Source organism: Dendropsophus ebraccatus, chromosome 9 (assembly GCF_027789765.1).
Source record: "Dendropsophus ebraccatus isolate aDenEbr1 chromosome 9, aDenEbr1.pat, whole genome shotgun sequence".
Classification (NCBI taxonomy): Eukaryota; Metazoa; Chordata; class Amphibia; order Anura; family Hylidae; genus Dendropsophus; species Dendropsophus ebraccatus.
This window is the reverse complement of record NC_091462.1, coordinates 29,654,816-29,673,594: the sequence shown is the minus strand read 5'-3', so window position 1 is coordinate 29,673,594 and position 18,779 is coordinate 29,654,816. Positions and strand designations below refer to the sequence as shown.

The 18,779-nt window shown below is 43.9% G+C and overlaps 1 protein-coding gene across 1 annotated transcript in view; it reads left to right on the top strand.

Annotated features, from left to right (window-relative positions):
• The window catches only part of CERS6 (ceramide synthase 6), a 180,675-nt gene that overhangs the window by 118,772 nt on the left and 43,124 nt on the right, over nt 1-18,779 (top strand). Inside the window, exon 5 of the mRNA XM_069982865.1 lies at nt 15,744-15,794. Coding sequence (XP_069838966.1) covers nt 15,744-15,794 — 51 coding nt within the window. The remainder of the gene's footprint in view (nt 1-15,743; nt 15,795-18,779) is intronic.

Genomic DNA, 18,779 nt, shown 5'->3' with positions numbered 1-18,779 from the left:
TCCGATGAAATGCCGTAAATTAGAGCCATTTAGAAGAAGGGTTCATTAGGCTGTTACTAAGGGAACCTCACATCCATTCTAGAAGGATCTCACTAATTATATGTCACTGGAGATGGGAATCTTCAAAGCGGGACGCTACATTAGTGAAGTATCGGAGAATTCATATCAAATGGAATAACTCCAGAAACCTCAGTCAAAGGTCGAGCTCCGCATTAAGATTCAATGAGATGAAAGGAATGAGCTCGGGAAAATACTGTAGGTATCAATGATTCATGGTAAGAAAAGAAATGCAGTTATGGGACTGTGATCCTGAGCGACTAGGAGGCTTTCCTGCTGAATAAGGGCTTGTGCACACAGCTACAGATGGAAGGTTATATAAGATGGCGCCCATAGAGTGCCGGCCGCAACATGCTTCAGGTTTACTACAGACACATAAAGCTTTCACTTGTGGTACTGTATATATTGATGTATAAGAATGCTGACATGTACAGTGGCGTAAAACATTGGCCGTTCTGTGACCAGGCCAGGTCACAAAACAGCCGGTGGCAGAGAAGATTATCCCATCTAATACTGCAGTGCCGGTCTGATCATCTTCATTTCTGATTAATTGGGCTGTGGGATCGCCCGTGTGTGCCACATCCCAATCCGCCCCTGCACACAATGGATAGTGCGGCCGGGGCCGCACGCTCCATTGCATAAATAGACAAGTTCTCTGCGGCCGCCATTCAATGAATAGTGGCCGCAGAAAACTGTAGCTGCAGCACAATGTAAGTTCAGTATTAATCAGCAACAATAGCTGTTATTAATACTGAACTTACGTTGTGTGAACATGGCCTTAGTAAGCGTATTCACTGTGTATACTGACAGCAGCTTCCTGTGTAATCATTGTATATACTGACAGCAGCTCCCTGTGTAATCACTGTATATACTGACTGCAGCTCCCTGTGTAATCACTGTATATACTGACAGCAGATCCCTGTGTACTCACTGCATATACTGACAGCAGTTCCCTGTGTAATCACTGTATATACTGACAGCAGCTCCCTGTGTACTCCCTGTATATACTGCCAGCAGCTCCCTGTGTAATCACTGTATATACAGACAGCAGCTCCCTGTGTAATCATTGTATATACTGACAGCAGCTCCCTGTGTAATCACTGTATATACTGACAGCAGCTCCCTGTGTAATCACTGTATATACTGACAGCAGCTCCCTGTGTACTCACTGTTTATACTGACAGCGGCTCCCTGTGTACTCACTGTATATACTGACAGCAGCTCCAGCAGCTCCCTGTATACTCACTGTATATACTGACAGCGGCTCCCTGTATACTCACTGTATATACTGACAGCAGCTCCCTGTATACTCACTGTATATACTGACAGCAGCTCCCTGTGTAATCACTGTATATACAGACAGCAGCTCCCTTTGTAATCACTGTATATACTGACAGCAGCTCCCTGTGTACTCACTGTATATACTGATAGCAGCTCCCTGTGTACTCACAGTATATACAGACAGCAGCTCCCTGTGTAATCACTGTATATACTGACAGCAGTTCCCTGTGTACTGACTGTGTATACTGACAGCAGCTCCCTGTGTAATCACTGTATATACTGACAGCAGCTCCCTATGTACTCACTGTATATACTGACAGCAGCACCCTATGTACTCACTGTATATACTGACAGCAGCTCCCTGTGTACTCACAGTATATACTGACAGCAGCTCCCTGTGTACTCTCTGTATATACTGACAGCAGCTCCCTATGTACTCACTGTATATACTGACAGCAGCTCCCTATTTACTCACAGTATATACTGACAGCAGCTCCCTGTGTACTCTCTGTATATATTGACAGCAGCTTCCTGTGTACCTCAAAGAGCTAAAAATCAGATTCCCCACCTCCAGGCTGGGCCGTCCTGCTCTGTGGTGAGTCTTTCCATAACATGACCGACATGGAAGAGCATGTGACCATGCACCCCACCCTCCGGTGGCTACCAATGCCTATGGAGGATACTGAGGGGTGGGGCATGGTCACATGTCAGCCATCTTATGGACAGGTACACAGGGAGCTGCTGTAAGTATATACAGTGAGTATACTTACTAATACTGTACACTGAACTATTTTACTATAAAGTGGCCAACTCTTTTAACAGTGTAACCTAGGTGGGGCTTCACAGCAGTTGGTGGGCCCAATAGCCATGAAGCCTCGCCTAGGTGACACTGTCCACTGATGAAGTTATATATCAAATGTGCAGCATCTAAGCTTGTGCGTGCAAAGAACTGCGCATAGAGTAAGGGGGACAGGGAATATAATATCACTTTAAATACGATTTTCTGTATTTAATAATGGGTGATGCTGCAATAGGCTGTGCTGATAGCGTGCTGAATGATGGGACTAGTAGTGAAACTGAAGATGAGATGCTGGGTGGAATGAGACTTGAATGAAATACTTGCTATTGATGATTAGAGAAGATGATGAGAGGAATGACTGAAGAATCGACACCCAGATGAGAATCTTGAGACTTGAGACAGGAACACAGCCAGTGGACTGGAGCAGCAGAGCACACGCAGGCCTCTCTCTTAGCAGGGAGAGAGAACAGACACAGAACTTGTCCCCTGAAGGTGGAGAACAAGACTGAGGTAAAACAGGAAGTCACATGGTAACCCCAGCCAAAGCTCGATGACCATTGGGGGTACCATGGCAACAGGGCACAGTCACCCGACATCCAGCCATTGCATCATCACACCATTAGGCATATACAGTGAAATATACATGAGAAGTACCATACTTGAACACTGGGGGGCAACATAATACCATTAGGCACTGATACCAAAATATACATACAAAAAAATGAATGGAATAGCAGACCTGAATACTGCAGGGGGGTGACACAATACACACAGTTTTCAGTGGACCAGAGCTTTCCAGAACAGAACTGGTCATAGTGAAAGTGTGAGGATAAGAGGGATGTTCTGGGACACTGCATACATATTACATATACAATCCTGTATCTCCTGTATCCTGTACATATAACATAGACAATCCTGTATCTCCTGTTTCCTGTACATATTACATATACAATCCTGTATCTCCTGTATCCTGTACATATAACATATACCATCCTGTATCTCCTGTATCCTGTACATATACAATCCTGTATCTCCTGTATCCTGTACATATAACATATACAATCCTGTATCTCCTGTATCCTGTACATATAACATATACCATCCTGTATCTCCTGTATCCTGTACATATAACATATACAATCCTGTATCTCCTGTATCCTGTACATATAACATATACAATCCTGTATCTCCTGTATCCTGTACATATAACATATACAATCCTGTATCTCCTGTATCCTGTACATATAACATATACAATCCTGTATCTCCTGTATCCTGTACATATAACATATACAATCCTGTATTTCCTGTATCCTGTACATATAACATATACCATCCTGTATCTCCTGTATCCTGTATATATACAATCCTGTATCTCCTGTATCCTGTACATATAACATATACATTCCTGTATCTCCTGTATCCTGTACATATACAATCCTGTATCTCCTGTATCCTGTACATATAACATATACAATCCTGTATCTCCTGTATCCTGTACATATAACATATACAATCCTGTATCTCCTGTATCCTGTACATATTACATATACCATCCTGTATCTCCTGTATCCGGTACATATAACATATACCATCCTGTATCTCCTGTATCCTGTACATATAGCATATACAATCCTGTATCTCCTGTATCCTGTACATATTACATATACCATCCTGTATCTCCTGTATCCTGTACATATAACATATACAATCCTGTATCTCCTGTATCCTGTACATATAACATATACCATCCTGTATCTCTCCTTGGTCTTCACTGTGACTCCAGCAATCAGACTGGAGTTATTCTGCATACATCTCAGCCAGTCTATTGTGGAGGTGCTGAATGCTTCATCCAGTTATACTTTCCTTACATTCAGTTGCTGATGGACGGCAATTTTCAAGTCCGTCTACAGATTGTCTTTGAGATTTGCGCCAGGACTGTGACGTACATTATGGCTGATTGCCACGGTCACTGCTCTTGTTAAATACGCTTGTCTACTTTCTTCTAAGATTTCCTTCACACATTTCAAGATCATCTTGGTTTACCTCCTCCTCCTCGTCTTTACTGATGAAACATAGATTCACATTTTAGATGCTATATGCGGGGGTCACACGGTACTTTCCTGGGTCACTTATATCTACACAATAATAACTCTTTAAAGAGGAAACTGTCACGTCGAAAAAGCAATCCATCCTGAAGGCATCATGTTCTAGAACAGGGGGAAATGAGCAGAATGATATATGCCACCGCTAACCAAGTATCGAGCTTCAGGTTAATTTCAGGTAGAGATGAGCGAACTGAAGGCCCTATTCCATGGCCGATAATTATCCCGTGGAATAAAAGGCAACAATCAGCCAACATCGTTCATGTTGGCTGATTGTTGCGTCGTTTGTCTATCAAACATGTTGAAAGACAAACGACTCATTCAGCAACGATTTGCTGCCGTCGCTCCGTGGTATAGAAGCGGCGGCAGCAGACCACTGCTGTATGCCATGGGCTGCCCAGACGATCTAGCGATCACCCGGGCAGCTCCCCCGCAGCTCCCTGCGGCACCCCTGGACTTACCCGCTCGCTATTGCCGCGAGGAATAGCAACGGCAGCGAGGAGGGAATAAAGGGCAAACGAGCGCCAATAGCGCTTGTTTGTTCCTCTGAGTAGGCCTGTGGAATAGGGCCTTTACAGTAAGCTCACAGACTTACCAAGTGCTCTGCATTCGAAAACTCATATTTGACTCTCGGTGGCTAGAGAAGATGAATGCAGTTATCTTCTCCAAGAGTCAAATGTCGAATAGAGATGAGCAAACTTTTCAAAGTTCGGTTTGGCAGGGTTTGCCGAATTTTGAAAAAAAGTTGGGTTTGTCTGAACTAAACCTTAAACAAACGGCACTAAAACAGCTAAACAAGGACAAGCGTTTAGCTGTTTTAGAGCAGTTCAGCAAGTTCGCTCATCAATACTTACCTGTCCTTGCTCCCCCGGTGTCCCCCACTAAACTAAACTTCCTCCACTTCCTGACTGTGACTAGAGTGACAGCCCGCTCAGCCAATCACTGACTGACTGAGACAAGAATGACAGCCTGCTCAGCCAATCACTGACTGACTAAGATGAGAGTGACCGCTTGCTCAGCCAATTACTGATATGCAAACAATAGTGTGATCTAGGGTACACCAACCCCACAATGGTTTTATCCTCACGTAAACTACAAATAACTACAAGAAGGATAAGCTTAAAAAAATATACTTTATTTATATTCGTTTAAAATATATCAAAAAGTAGCAATATACAAATATACAAAGATCTCCAAGAACAGGGTCCGTAGTCAGTAGGAGGGGAGTAAAGCTGTCCTGTCCTCACTGGTGTGGGGGAAGCTCTGTTCGTGTCCACAGATAGCCGTCCCAAATCCAGTCGCAATTACAAACAGTACCAACAATACCTTCTGACTATAAAATTGGACCAATAGTGAAACAATGAAGCTATCTCCTGACAGTCAGTAAACCATAATCTTCTAGTTCAGACTTGTCCAAGGAGAACAGACCAACCAACATTCCCAACGTGTTTCAGTATCAAGTGTCGTATACGTCATCAGGGGCTAAACTGTCGAAGCGTCAAATACGTCATAAATTTATCATAAATTTATCATAATAGATCAAGCATCACAATTACACATGATTTATGGCTGATTTTGCACGCCAGTAGTTTATATGTGTGTGATGATATGATGCTATATGCTTGATCTATTATGATAAATTTATGACGTATTTGACGCTTCGACCGTTTAGCCCCTGATGACGTGTCTGACACTTGATACTGAAATGCGTTGGGCATGTTGGTTGCTCTGTTCTCCTTGGACAAGTCTGAACTAGAAGATTATGGTTTACTGACTGTCAGGAGATAGCTTCATTGTTTCACTATTGGTCCAATTTTATAGTCAGAAGGTACTGTTGGTACTGTTTGTAATTGCGACTGGATTTGGCTATCTGTGGACACGAACAGAGCTTCCCCCACACCAGTGAGGACAGGACAGCTTTACTCCCCTCCTACTGACTACGGACCCTGTTCTTGGAGACTTTTGTACATTTGTATATTGCTACTTTTTGATATATTTTAAACTAATAGAAATAAAGTATATTTTTTTAAGCTTATCCTTCTTGTAGTTATCAGCCAATTACTGACTAAGATGAGAGTGACCGTCTGCTCAGCCAATTACTGACTGACTAAGATGAGAGTGACAGCCTTCTCAGCCAATCACTGACTGACTGTAACGAGAGAGAGCGCCATTGGTTGAGTGGGCTGGAAGCGGCTGTGATCAGCGGGGAGGACACCAGGTACACATAGGAGGACACCGGGAGAGTGCAGCGCATACCCTTTTATTGTTTTCTATGTGTATTACATTGTGCGGCCACCATCTTGGACCTAGGTCATTACGAACTTTGCAAAAGTTTAGAGCGTTCGGGTACTGAACCAAACAAATCTCAGTCAGTGACGTTTGGTTCACACATCTCTAAAGCCAAGCGTTTGCTACTTTTGCAAACTAAACTTACTGAAAGTCGGCTCATCTCTAGTTCCAGGGCTTACACCTAAAGCTTCCTTCTTCTCTTAAAGGAATTCTCTATTCACTCTTTTAAAATTCAACTCAATAGATTCACCAGATGTACTATGAAAAACTATTGCTGCCAGATTCTTCCATGTTGTGTTAAATGGCACACAGAGTACGGCTCCATTTGTACTTCTTCGCCTGCGTGCTTTTAATCTTCCGCCATTCTATGATGTTGTGTTTAATGATCCTTACATTAAGAGCAACAATTGTCAGAGTTGTAATTTTCCTTGTCAGCAATATTTCCCAGGCAATTATCTGCCAAACCAGAAAGTACGCGGAGGTTCTCCACTTCTTTTAGTCTGTGTGTTTTACACTTAACCTTCCACTAGACCTTTCGGCAGATGGAAATGAATATTACATTGCTTCATAATTAGTCAGACACCTGTTTTATTCTAAATGACTCCATAAGCTTACAGCCACATGTAGCAGGAACGAGGAGAACACTCTGACACATTACCGCCCCAAATCCATGTGCAGATTTCAGTAGGATTTTTGCTTTTTGGTACAGAACATTATATTTGGGGGGGAAAAAAAGCGTAAACATTAGTGTTGCGGACTTAGCTGGATGGGGTAGTTTCACACAGTGGGGGAGATTTATCAAACATGGTGTAAAGTGAAACTGTCTCAGTTGCCCCCGGCAACCAATCAGAACCCACTTCTCATTTTCCAAAGAATCTGTGAGGAATGAAAGGTGGAATCTGTTTGGTTGCTAGGGGCAACTGGGCCAGTTTCACTTTACACCATGTTTGATAAATCTTCCCCAGTATTTTATTTTTTTGTTTAAAAATGGTGAACCACTACGGAAATATTAAATTGTCACTGTCATTTGTTCAAAGTTTTGACATAGCAAAAGTTTTTATTGCGCTGGTTCTCAGTGCTGAGGCCCACTGCAGCATGAGTTATAACCAGGGGAAGCATGCAGCAGAGTGCTCCACTCCCCGACAGATTAGAGGAGCCAGGTTTCATTATAGTCTATAGAGCCCGTCTTCTGCTATCAGTCAGGTAGGGCGGCTAGCCAGAGAGTCAGGCATGCTGCTATACTGTATGTTTCATCGGGGTCTCAGGACTGAGACCTGATACCATTCTAACTTTTAAATGATAGAACCAATTTAAAGGGGTACTCTGGAGAAAAAAAAATAGTTTTTAAATCAGCTGGTGTCAGAATGTTATACAGATATTTAAATTACTTATATTTAAAAAAAAAAAACTCAAGGCTTTCAGTATTTATCAGCTGCTGTATGTCTTGCAGAAAGTGGTGCAGCACAAGGTGCTCTCTTCTGCCTCCTTCTCCTGTGAGGAACTGTCCAGAGAAGGAGAAGTTTTCTATGGGGATTTGCTGCTGCTCTGGACAGTTCCTGACACAGACAGAGGTGGCAGCGGAGAGCGCTGTGTCAGACTGGAACGAATACACCACCACTTTCTCCCGGACATACAGCAGCTGATAAGTACTGGAAGACTAGAGTTCTTTTTTTTTTTAAATAGAAGTAATTTACAGATCTGTATAACTTTTTGACGCCCCAAAATTACATAGTACGCCTTTAAATACACTACAAGTTATGATTATTTTTCCTCTAAAAGCACTTGATACAGTGTTTTTACAGCTAGTTTGATATAATCCCAAACATGTTGCATCAAAGCTTTGGCTTTCCAGGCATGATGGGAATTGTAGTTTTGCAACAGCTGGAGGGTCACAGATTCCTCCTCCCCAATTTAATCTTTCACTCCCTTTTTATCAATCTAATCCTAGTTTTGGCTTCCAATCAAAATGGTATCAAATTTCCATAGAACCCCATATGGACGGCATGGGCATAGTTAAAATAAAAAAAAAACATTTTCGTTTTGTTTGGCAGTAACAGCGGATGAGTGATGTAGAGGGAAAGTTAATAGAAATGGTTGTCAAAATTGTGTTCAACAGGTTCTCTATTATTATAAATCAGACCTGATGGGATTTGCTGCCTAAATAGCGGAGGATTCGGGATGTGAACTATCACCGGGGGAGAAGTATTAGCCAGGCATTTGTTTTGCATAGCTGAAAATCTGTCATACACGTAGAAGGTGAACAAGGAGCTATAGCCATAGGCTGTCCGGTTTGAGCTATGAATATTTCAGGATATGACAGGTGCTGCTGGCAGAACGCCATAAGGTGCGCGTAGAAATGTAGATTCTGTGCTATAGCTACAGTATTTGGCCATGTATCACTATTATTCTCTGTTCTTTTATAGGATATCACACGCATGCAGAGTTGTCTCTTTGCAGTACTACAGCAGGGTGCACAATATTAGGCCCACATCCCTTTTTTAAAGGTTTTTCTTTCCAATTTGTTATGCATTCGGGCGCCTTTTTTTTTTTTTCTTTTTTTTTTACTCATTTTTCCAAACATTATTTTGGCTGAAAAATACATGCTAAAGTACATAAGTATTTGGCACGTAAAGGGCCAACAAAGGGCAAACATTTAGTCACATGACTGATGGTGATAGGTGTGTATGTGTGTGTGTGTGTGTGTGTGTCTGTATGTTGGTATGGTAGCACTGTGTGTGTGTGTCTGTGGGTATGTTTATGTAGCAGAGCTGTGTGTGTGTCTGAGTTTACCATAGCTGTTTGTGTATGGTGATGTAGTAAAGGTGTGTGTGTGTGTCTGTAATAATAATAATAATAATAAAAATATAATAATAATAATAATAATAATAATAATAATAATGTTATTTGTATAGCGCACACAGATTCCGCAGCACTTCACATAGTTTTTGCCAATTATTGCTCCCTGTCCCCATTAGAGCTCACAATCTAAATCCACCTATCTGTATTTTTTTGGTTGTGGAAGGAAACCGGAATACCCGGAGGAAACCCACGCAAACACGGAGAGAACATCCAAACTCTTTGCAGATGTTGCCCTTGATGGGATTTAAACCCAGGACCCCAGCGCTGCAAGGCTACAGTGATATAATATTACTGTGTTTGTCTGTGGGTGTTTATGTAGCAGAGCTGTGTGTGTGTCTGTATGTAGCAGAGCTGTTTGTTTATGGCAATTTAGCAGAGGCGGTGTGCATGTGTCTTTATACTGATGTAGTAGCACTGGGTGTGTTTTAGGGTATGTTTATGTAGCAGGGCTGTGTGTATTTTGATGTCGCAGAGTTGTTTATGTGTGGCTATTAAGTACTGTCATGGAAAGTGTTAAAGTGGGCCTGTTATTTTAATAAACTTTGACTCTTCATTGCATTAACTCCTTCACTGCCTTAGACCACCAAGGAAGTTTAACTGATACATATATATATATAACCAGGGATGCGTCTTATAATCAGGGGTGTCTTACAAAAGTAAAAAAAAAATGGTACTTTTGTTGAGTTCAACCATACTGAATAGGAAAAACTCTTTGTTCAAAGAGTGGCAAAGAGAATTTCCTAAGCGCCTGAAATGCAAGCTGAAATGTCTTCTCCCTCCCCCTCCCATCCCTGGCCTTACTTGATTATTCCAGCACTTTGCCTGATAGAATAAAAGCTTTTTTTCTACATTCTGGAATAACATCCAGATATATGAAAGGTACCATGTGTCTCCAGGGGCGTAGCTAAAGGCTGATGGGCCCTGGTGCAAAATGTTAGCTTGGGGCCCCCCATCTCACCCGATCAGGCAAAGTCATATCTAACGTTATATCCAATTGCTCTAATGTGCCACCATGTTCTAATGCACGGTCACTGCCTCCACCTCATGTACTGCACTACTGCCCCCTATAATTAATGGACTGTACTGTGTCATTGTCTAATCATTGTATTCCAATCTTTGACTCTCCAGCTGCAAAACTACAACTCTCATCATGAACTGCCAGTTGGAAACGATGGGGGTTGTAGTGCTGCAACCTGAAGAGCCACATGCTGCAAAACTACAACTCCCATAATAAACTGTCAGCAGGGCATGATGAAGTTTGAACTTCTGCAACCTGGAGAAGTTACCTGATTTCACCTGCAGTCCTATGTAACACCACAGATAACAGTGATATCCCTCTGAGTACAGATAATGTAGTATTCACCTGCAGTCCTAAGTAACACCACATAACACAGTGGTATCTCTGAGTACAGATAATGTAGTAGATTTCACCTGCAGTCCTATGTAACAGCACAGATAACACAGTGATATCCCTCTGAGTACAGATAATGTAGTAGTCACCTGCAGTCCTATGTAACACCACAGATAACACAGTGATATCTCTGAGTACAGATAATGTAGTAGCTGTCACCTCGGGGCGCCCCTACTAAATGATATTCTACAAAATAAGAAAAGTGTCATACAGTGACTCACAGGTGACGCCTTCTTTGATCTGAGGCGTCACTTTCCCTTTTCCTCTCCATCCGGCCCAGTCCTCTATGATGATTCCTTCCAGATATGTTTCATCTTTTCAGAACCTGCGAGACAAACAATTTAGGCACCGCACATTTCTAGCAACTTACTTTCCTTTCTCCCTCCTGTCGGCTCCCAAAGTAACTGCGCTGTGTGGGATGCCCCCTATATGTAGGATCCCCTGCTGTGCCCCCTGTATGTAGGATCCCCTGCTGTGCCCCCTGTATGTAGGATCCCCTGCTGTGCCCCCTGTATGTAGGATTCCCTGCTGTGCCCCCATGAGCTAATAATGCCCCCAGAGGTGCCCCATATACTAATAATGCCCCTAGAGGTGCCCCCATGAGCTAATAATGCCCCCAGAGGTGCCCCCAAATACTAATAATCCCCTCAGAGGTTTCCCCATATACTAATAATGCCCCCAGAGGTGCCCCCATGAAGTAATAATGCCCCCAGAGGTGCCCCCTATGAACTAATAATGCCCCCATAGGTGCCCCCTATGAACTAATAATGCCCCCAGAGGTGCCCCCATATACTAATAATGCCCCCAGAGGTGCCCCCATATACTAATAATGCCCCCAGAGGTGCCCCCATATACTAATAATGCCCCCAGAGGTGCCCCCATAAACTAATAATGCCCCCAGAGGTGCCCCCATGAACTAATAATGCCCCCAGAGGTGCCCCCATATACTAATAATGCCCCCAGAGGTGCCCCCATGAACTAATAATGCCCCAAGAGGTGCCCCCATATACTAATAATGCCCCCAGAGGTGCCCCCCATGAACTAATAATGCCCCCAGAGGTGCCCCCCATGAACTAATAATGCCCCTAGAGGTGCCCCCATGAACTAATAATGCCCCCAGAGGTGCCCCCATGAACTAATAATGTCCCCAGAGGTGCCCCCATGAACTTATAATGCCCCCAGAGGTGCCCTTATGAACTAATAATGCCCCCAGAGGTGCCCCCATGAACTAATAATGCCCCAGAGGTGCCCCCATGAACTAATAATGCCCCCAGAGGTGCCCCCCATGAACTAATAATGCCCCCAGAGGTGCCCCTAAAAAACAAACATCATACTCACCTAATCGGCGCTGTGTGGCTGCAGGCAGCAGCTCTTTCTCCTCTTCGGGCTCCATCTTGCGAGCCGCAGGGACGGGACTTCCGGCAGGCGTGATGACGTCACATCATCACGCCTGCCGGAGAGGTCATGTCCCGGCATCCCATAGGCTGCTGGTATGAAGTGCCGGCAGCCTATGGGAGGGAATACAGGAGGAGGACGCTGACACTTCCTGCTCCTCTATTCTGATCGCTTTAATGTTCCGCCCGCTCACAGTGGCCGCAGCTTCTCGGGATGCTCAGAGACAAGTGGCAAAACAAACAAATGTCCTTGCTCCCCAAATTATTCCATACACATAGTCCATTAGTAAAGTGTAGTTTTTACATTAGATTACATACTCCATATACTTCAATACAGTCCATAGGCTTTTACATATACTGCGCCTCCTGCTGGACACTTCGTTGAAATTACACCTGATTCGTGACATCAAGTTTTTTGAGTGAATTTGAAGTCTCCATGATCCACTAAATTAAGGGAAATAGCACTATATGTGCATTTCCCATAATTAATGTACATTAGGAATTTGTCTTACCTTCCATAAGTAATAACATATTAAACAATACTTTTGGCCGAACTTCTCCTTTAAATACATAAATACATAGGTGCAGGAGCAGACTACCTTCTGCTTAACCCCTTATGTACTGCAATGTGTAAGTGACCCAAAGTTTCCTTTCCTTTCTGCACATTTTTCTTTCATACTTGATTGCCCAGCTGGAGAACAGAGGTCAAAGGTTATCAGTGCAGTGAAGCAGAGATCTCTGTCTTCTGCTTGTTAACCCTTTTTTTGTGTTGCAGTATGTAAGTAAACATTGAGTCACTTACACACTGCAGTACATAAGGGGTTAAGCAGAAGGACACACACTCTTACCTCCTCCCCCCAGGCCCCCCTCCTTTAGGGGCCCCATAGCAACTGCCTACTCTGCCTCTATGGTAGCTACTGACACTGACACAATGACATGAAATAACAGCACATGGTTTATGCCTCGGTGCTCAAAGTAACCGGTCACAATGCAGCTTTCAAGTCATTTTTACATCCATATTATTTTAACGTAACAATTGGATTCTTACACCTACATTGTATGGCTTAACCCCTCAATGTGAAATGTGCACTTAATATCAGAGTTTGTGTCTCTTGCATTGTGCATGGGAATAACCATATGCCTTAGATGTTGAGCTGTGTGCATTGTCCGTGAATTTGTGGGGTTATGACACTTGCAGTGAAGCTTAGCCTCAAATACTCCTAAAAGATTTTCCAGAAGAATACCCACAATAACAGCCAAGAGAACACAGCAATTTAGGAACAGTCTCTCAGATAGGCCGCAGAGCACATAGACAATGACAGTGCCGAGTGATGACTTTTCCTGTAAATGCAAGTTACGCCAGTCACTTCCCAAAGGGCTCGGCTAACAAGGGTTTATCGGCAAGAAAGAGAACAGTCGCAGCAAAATGCACTTAGGTCAATGCGGCCATGCTACAAATGTATTAGCCTTTGTGAATGAAACAATGAGATCTCAGCACGGCTGAGGATGTTAATGTAACTGAGTCGAGTTTGTCATGTGGAATCTTATTCGGAACTCAAGGTCTTTATATGGGATGTAAGAAATACCTAATGTGATATCCTGGGGGCACGGGTAGGGACAGGGGTAAGCTTGATCTATTAGCGAATACAGTTGTCCTATAGTAGTCCTATTCTGTGCATTACAAAGTAGTCACTGAGGTCTCATCCGAGTAAGGGCTCTATTACACTGGACGATTATCGTTCGAAAAATCATTAGATCGTTCGCATTTGAAAGATAATCGTTGGTCGTTTAATAGAATTTAGAACTATTTTTATTGTTGATCATTTGCAAATCGTTCGCATGGAATAAGACGCAATAGCGATGACAAGACGACCGCAAGAGCGATCATAAGTAACGATCATCATTCCGTGTAATTGGGTGAACGATTTCAGGTCGTTCGCCATAGCGGTCGTTTGAGATAATTTATCGTTGAAAAATCGATTAGTGTAATACAGGCATGTCCAAACTTTTTTCGAAGAGTGCCAAATTTGATGAAGTGAACATGTGCAAGGGCCGACCATTTTACATGCTACATGCTATATGCTTTATAACACAGGCAGATAATAGCAAGCTGGATACCTGGGGGGGCCGTAAAAGTTCGGAACGCGGGCCGCAAATGGCCCTCCGGCTGGACTTTGGACATGCCTGGTGTAATAGTACCCTTAGGGCTTGTTCTGGTCAAGTTTCTGCCCTCCGTGGCACAGGTACATTGGGGACAATGTGAAAACGGGGTGCCAACATACCTGTGCGTGGAGAGGTATGGGCCCCATTACTTACAATGTCTCAGCAAGCAACTATGTTTGGGTCATTTTCCGAATGTACACAAGTTTTGCCTTGGATATATGGATTGCAGCACTTGAGTTCAAGGCAAAACTTGGATAATCTCGGAAGATGAGCTGGTGACTACTTTCAAAAGTTCTTGGTTCCATGCCAGTCTGTGCATGGATACATTGGCATCCCATTGTCACATTCTCCCAATGTTTCTGCTCTGAACCTTCCTTAATGTTGACATCAGCTGCAATGAATAGACCAGGGGGCAGGCTAGGACTGGTTTGGGTATTTTTGTTGAATGCAATAAAATGATCCTAAGTGATATCAGAATTTTTAGGCACCAAAGAGATTTATTTCTGTATCAGTAGAAATTGCAGACTTTAAGGCTATGACTGGCCAAACATTTATAGACTCTTAGGGTATGTGCACACTAAGGAATCCGGTCAGATCAGCCCCCGCTCGTGGCCGCGTACATCTCCACCTGTGCCATAGACTCCATTCTATGCACAGGCAGATTGCAAGCGGCAGCATCTGCCTGACTATAGAATGGAGTCTATGGGACTGGCGGAGATGTGTGCGGCCACGGAATCTGCGGCGGGTGATCCACCTGGGTTCTGTAGTGTGCACATTCCTTTATATGGGGTTTTCATGTAGTGTTGGTCTTAGGGGTATGATCATCTGTCACTTCTACTATAGAGGGGGCGCCACAAATAGGCAGGGCATCTGAAAGCGGTAGCCACCATGAATTGAAATGACCTGTTATGTTATTTGATAACTTTATTTACGGTGCTGTGATTTGGTCAAAGTTTGTTGGTACTATTTTAATAGTATGCACATTGCACGGACTTATTTTGGGACACTGTGCGCTATATTATTTTTCAAGTGTATGGTGGTGGTGAAATTGTAAACCATTTTTATTAATACCTTATGGGGGGCAACAACCAAAGGCACTGGGCAGATCATTGTAAGAGATGAGCGCAACTTGAGTATGCTTGGGTCCGATCATTCAGTATTTGATTAGTGGTGAATCAAGAAGTTGGATGCAGCTCTAGGGAGTGCTGGGATACATGGATACAGCCATAGGCTTTATCCATGTTTCCCAGGGAGCCTTAGGGCTGCATCCAACTTCTTCAGCCACTTCAATTGCTGAACTTCGCTCATCTCTAATGAGAACCTCATAAATGCAAATACAGTACATTTCTGAAATGTAATTCTTGACTCTTTTCTTCCTTTCCTAGACTCCCTGGCTCTGGAACACCAGGCAGTGTTGGTACAACTATCCTTATCAGGTAATTACAACATTTACAATTCTATCGAATAATCTTGAATGACTAAATTTGTATCAAGAATTACATCAAGATATACAATTGCATACAATTGCATTCACATTTTTTTTTGACAAATACAGTAATACCTCGGTATTCCAGCAAAATTTCCCCCTGACATTTTATTAGGTGCTCAAACATTGTTTGGCATCCAAACAAAATCAGGGGAGATAACTGTCCACTGAACTATTGTTTAGCTGTCCGTTATTGAGGTGTTCAGACATCAGGATTACAGGAGCAGGGATTCCCTTCATAATGACGTGGATCCCTGCTCTAAACCTTGCTCCTTCACAGTCATGTCCTCCCTCTCCCGGCGCACTCAGCTGCATAGGAGACACGCCTGCCACCTGAGGAGGGACGATGTCACTGTGCAGGAGCTTAAGTCACCCCCCCTTACACTGGCATCCCCCAAGTGCAACCCCCAATACACTTTATACTACCTGCAATCCAGGAGGAGAAGTGCAGCCCCGGAGCTCCATCCTTCCTCTCCAGACATCACTGTGACATCACTGTGCAGGAGCTCGGTTTACAGCATCATTATGAGGGAAATTCTGGGAATCCTCGCTCCTTCACAGTAAGTAGTGGTGCACGATGCACCGCTATCTACTGCTAAACATTGCAGTCTGTGGGCCGGGCGCTTCACATCTAACCCATGGAGTGTAAAAGTCAATGAAACACATGGGGGGTTGAGGGGGGGGGGGGGGTAAGGGAGGTTTACGGGACAGATTTACGGTCAATTTGGGTGACCAGTAAGGGACCAACAGTAACAACAAACAAACCAATGCACATGCTCCTTCTAATGATAATCAATGGAGGGGACAGGCCGGATGATGCGGCAGTGCTCCTAAGGGTGCTCCGGAGCAGAGTTTACCCTGGCTAAGAGCGCTGGACTGGCGCTGAGTAGGAAGGTAACACACATACCTTCCTCCTCAGTGTCCCCAGCACTATAGGGGGGGCGTCAGCAGGTTACATTCGTCTAACCTGCCGATAGTTCCCCTTTAAATGCCATATGAAAAATAGAAGCAATAAGCAGTCATTAAGACGGGCTAAACCATTGTGAGGTGTTGGGACATAACTGTATGGTAAAATAATTATCATATGATCTGAATGATCAAGAGTATTAAATAAGAACCCCATCCAGAATAAAGGCCGTTAATTGGACTCAAAATACGGGGGTCACAAAAAAATTGCCAATAAACAGACAAAACAAAGACGTACTGTAATCCTGTACTAGTTCCATTTTCTGAGATTTGTCCTTTGTGGATATAACATGCAGGGGGTAGCGGTGGCAAAGTCAGCCTGTGGGATTGGTGTTTGAAGAGCCATATGACCCAGTATGCCTCTAACAATCCCATCGCTAAACCAGCATAGAGTCGCTATTTGAAGAAAATATGAACAGACAACATGAAGGTTTTTTTTTTAAACCCCGGAGGATCACATCTGTTACTCAGCGTTTGGTGAATACACGGAAACTGCTGATCTTTGCCGAGGCAATCCTTTATTTTCTAGATCCAGCTGTTAATTTCTACATTACAGTCGACCCTTTGCCTTGTAATGTGGTGATGGGGGGGCTTACTCAGCTGAAGTAATCTTTCCATAGATTGAGAATAACAAAGTGGTGCTGAGACATGGACACAATTCCCAGGAATACGCATTCATTACTGGCAATTTTTTTTTATCCACTTCTGCTGAATTTTGCAGGGTCAACAAACTTAGTCAATATTTACAATTAAGAGGATAAGGGGGCACTCACACGTTACATGCACGATCAGTATATATATATATATATGTACATATACTGTATGTTGCAGTGAAATTATAGAATCGGGGATTTGATCAAATCCCAGGAAATGATTATATCACCGCCGCACCGTTCCATCATTTCCCTAGGGAATTGATCAAATCACTGACTCCTTTCATGGAGATGATGGAATAAACTTTATCATTTCCCCCTGCGACAGCTCTGTCAGCTCTGTCCGCCTCCACCGCCTCTCTGCTCCCCGTACCACTCATTTCCTCTGCTACACGCCTCCCGCTACCCCGGCCTGTCCGCTCCGTTCCCTGACCCCCCCCCCCCCCCCCTACGCCTGCCTGGAGGTGTGCCACTGTACTCCCCGTCTGCCCCGCCCTGCGACACGCCTCCTGCTCCTCGGCCCGTCCGCTCTGCTCCCCGTCTGCCCCAACGCCGTATGCCTGCCGGTAGGTGTGCCACTCTTCTCCCCGTCCGCCCAGACGCCATATGCCTGTCGAGGAGGTGTGCTGCTCTGCCCGCCCCGTCCTCCTTTCCACCATATGCCTGCCGGGAGTTCACGTCTGCCCCCCCACCGTCATATGCCTGCCGGGGAGGCGTGCCACTCTTCTCCCCCGTCCGCCTCCACCGCCAAACATAGAGCCGGGTGACTCCTCGATTGTTAATTCCATCATTTTCCTAAAGGGGGCAGGCATTTGATCAAATCCCAAGGGAAATGATGGAACGGCGCATTCATTCCATCATTTCCTGGGATTTGATTAAATCCCTGGATTCTATCATTTCAATGCAACATATATTCCGGATTAATTGTGGAGCTTTCATTATAGTGCTGGGAGGTCTAAATCACTTTAAAGCTTGGCACTACTATAATGACACAGCCGCACAGCAGTCACTAATGTAATGTAAAGATTAAAATTGATTCTGAGTGCTTGGCATCATGAAGAATCACAATTCACGGAACGTGTGAATGCCCCCTTAGTTATATTAGATAAACTTCTTTGAGAAGACCACCACCCATCTTTTTTTCTATGACTTTTCTTCCATCAGGTTAGACATGGCCGCACATCCACAATGCTTATGGCTGACCATCTGCTTCTCAGCACCATTTATTACTGTCTTACTCGGCCAGTGACTGTGATGTTACTTGTGACGCCAGTTCTGTAGAATTGTACAGGGGCAATGTTGATACCTGTTTTGGC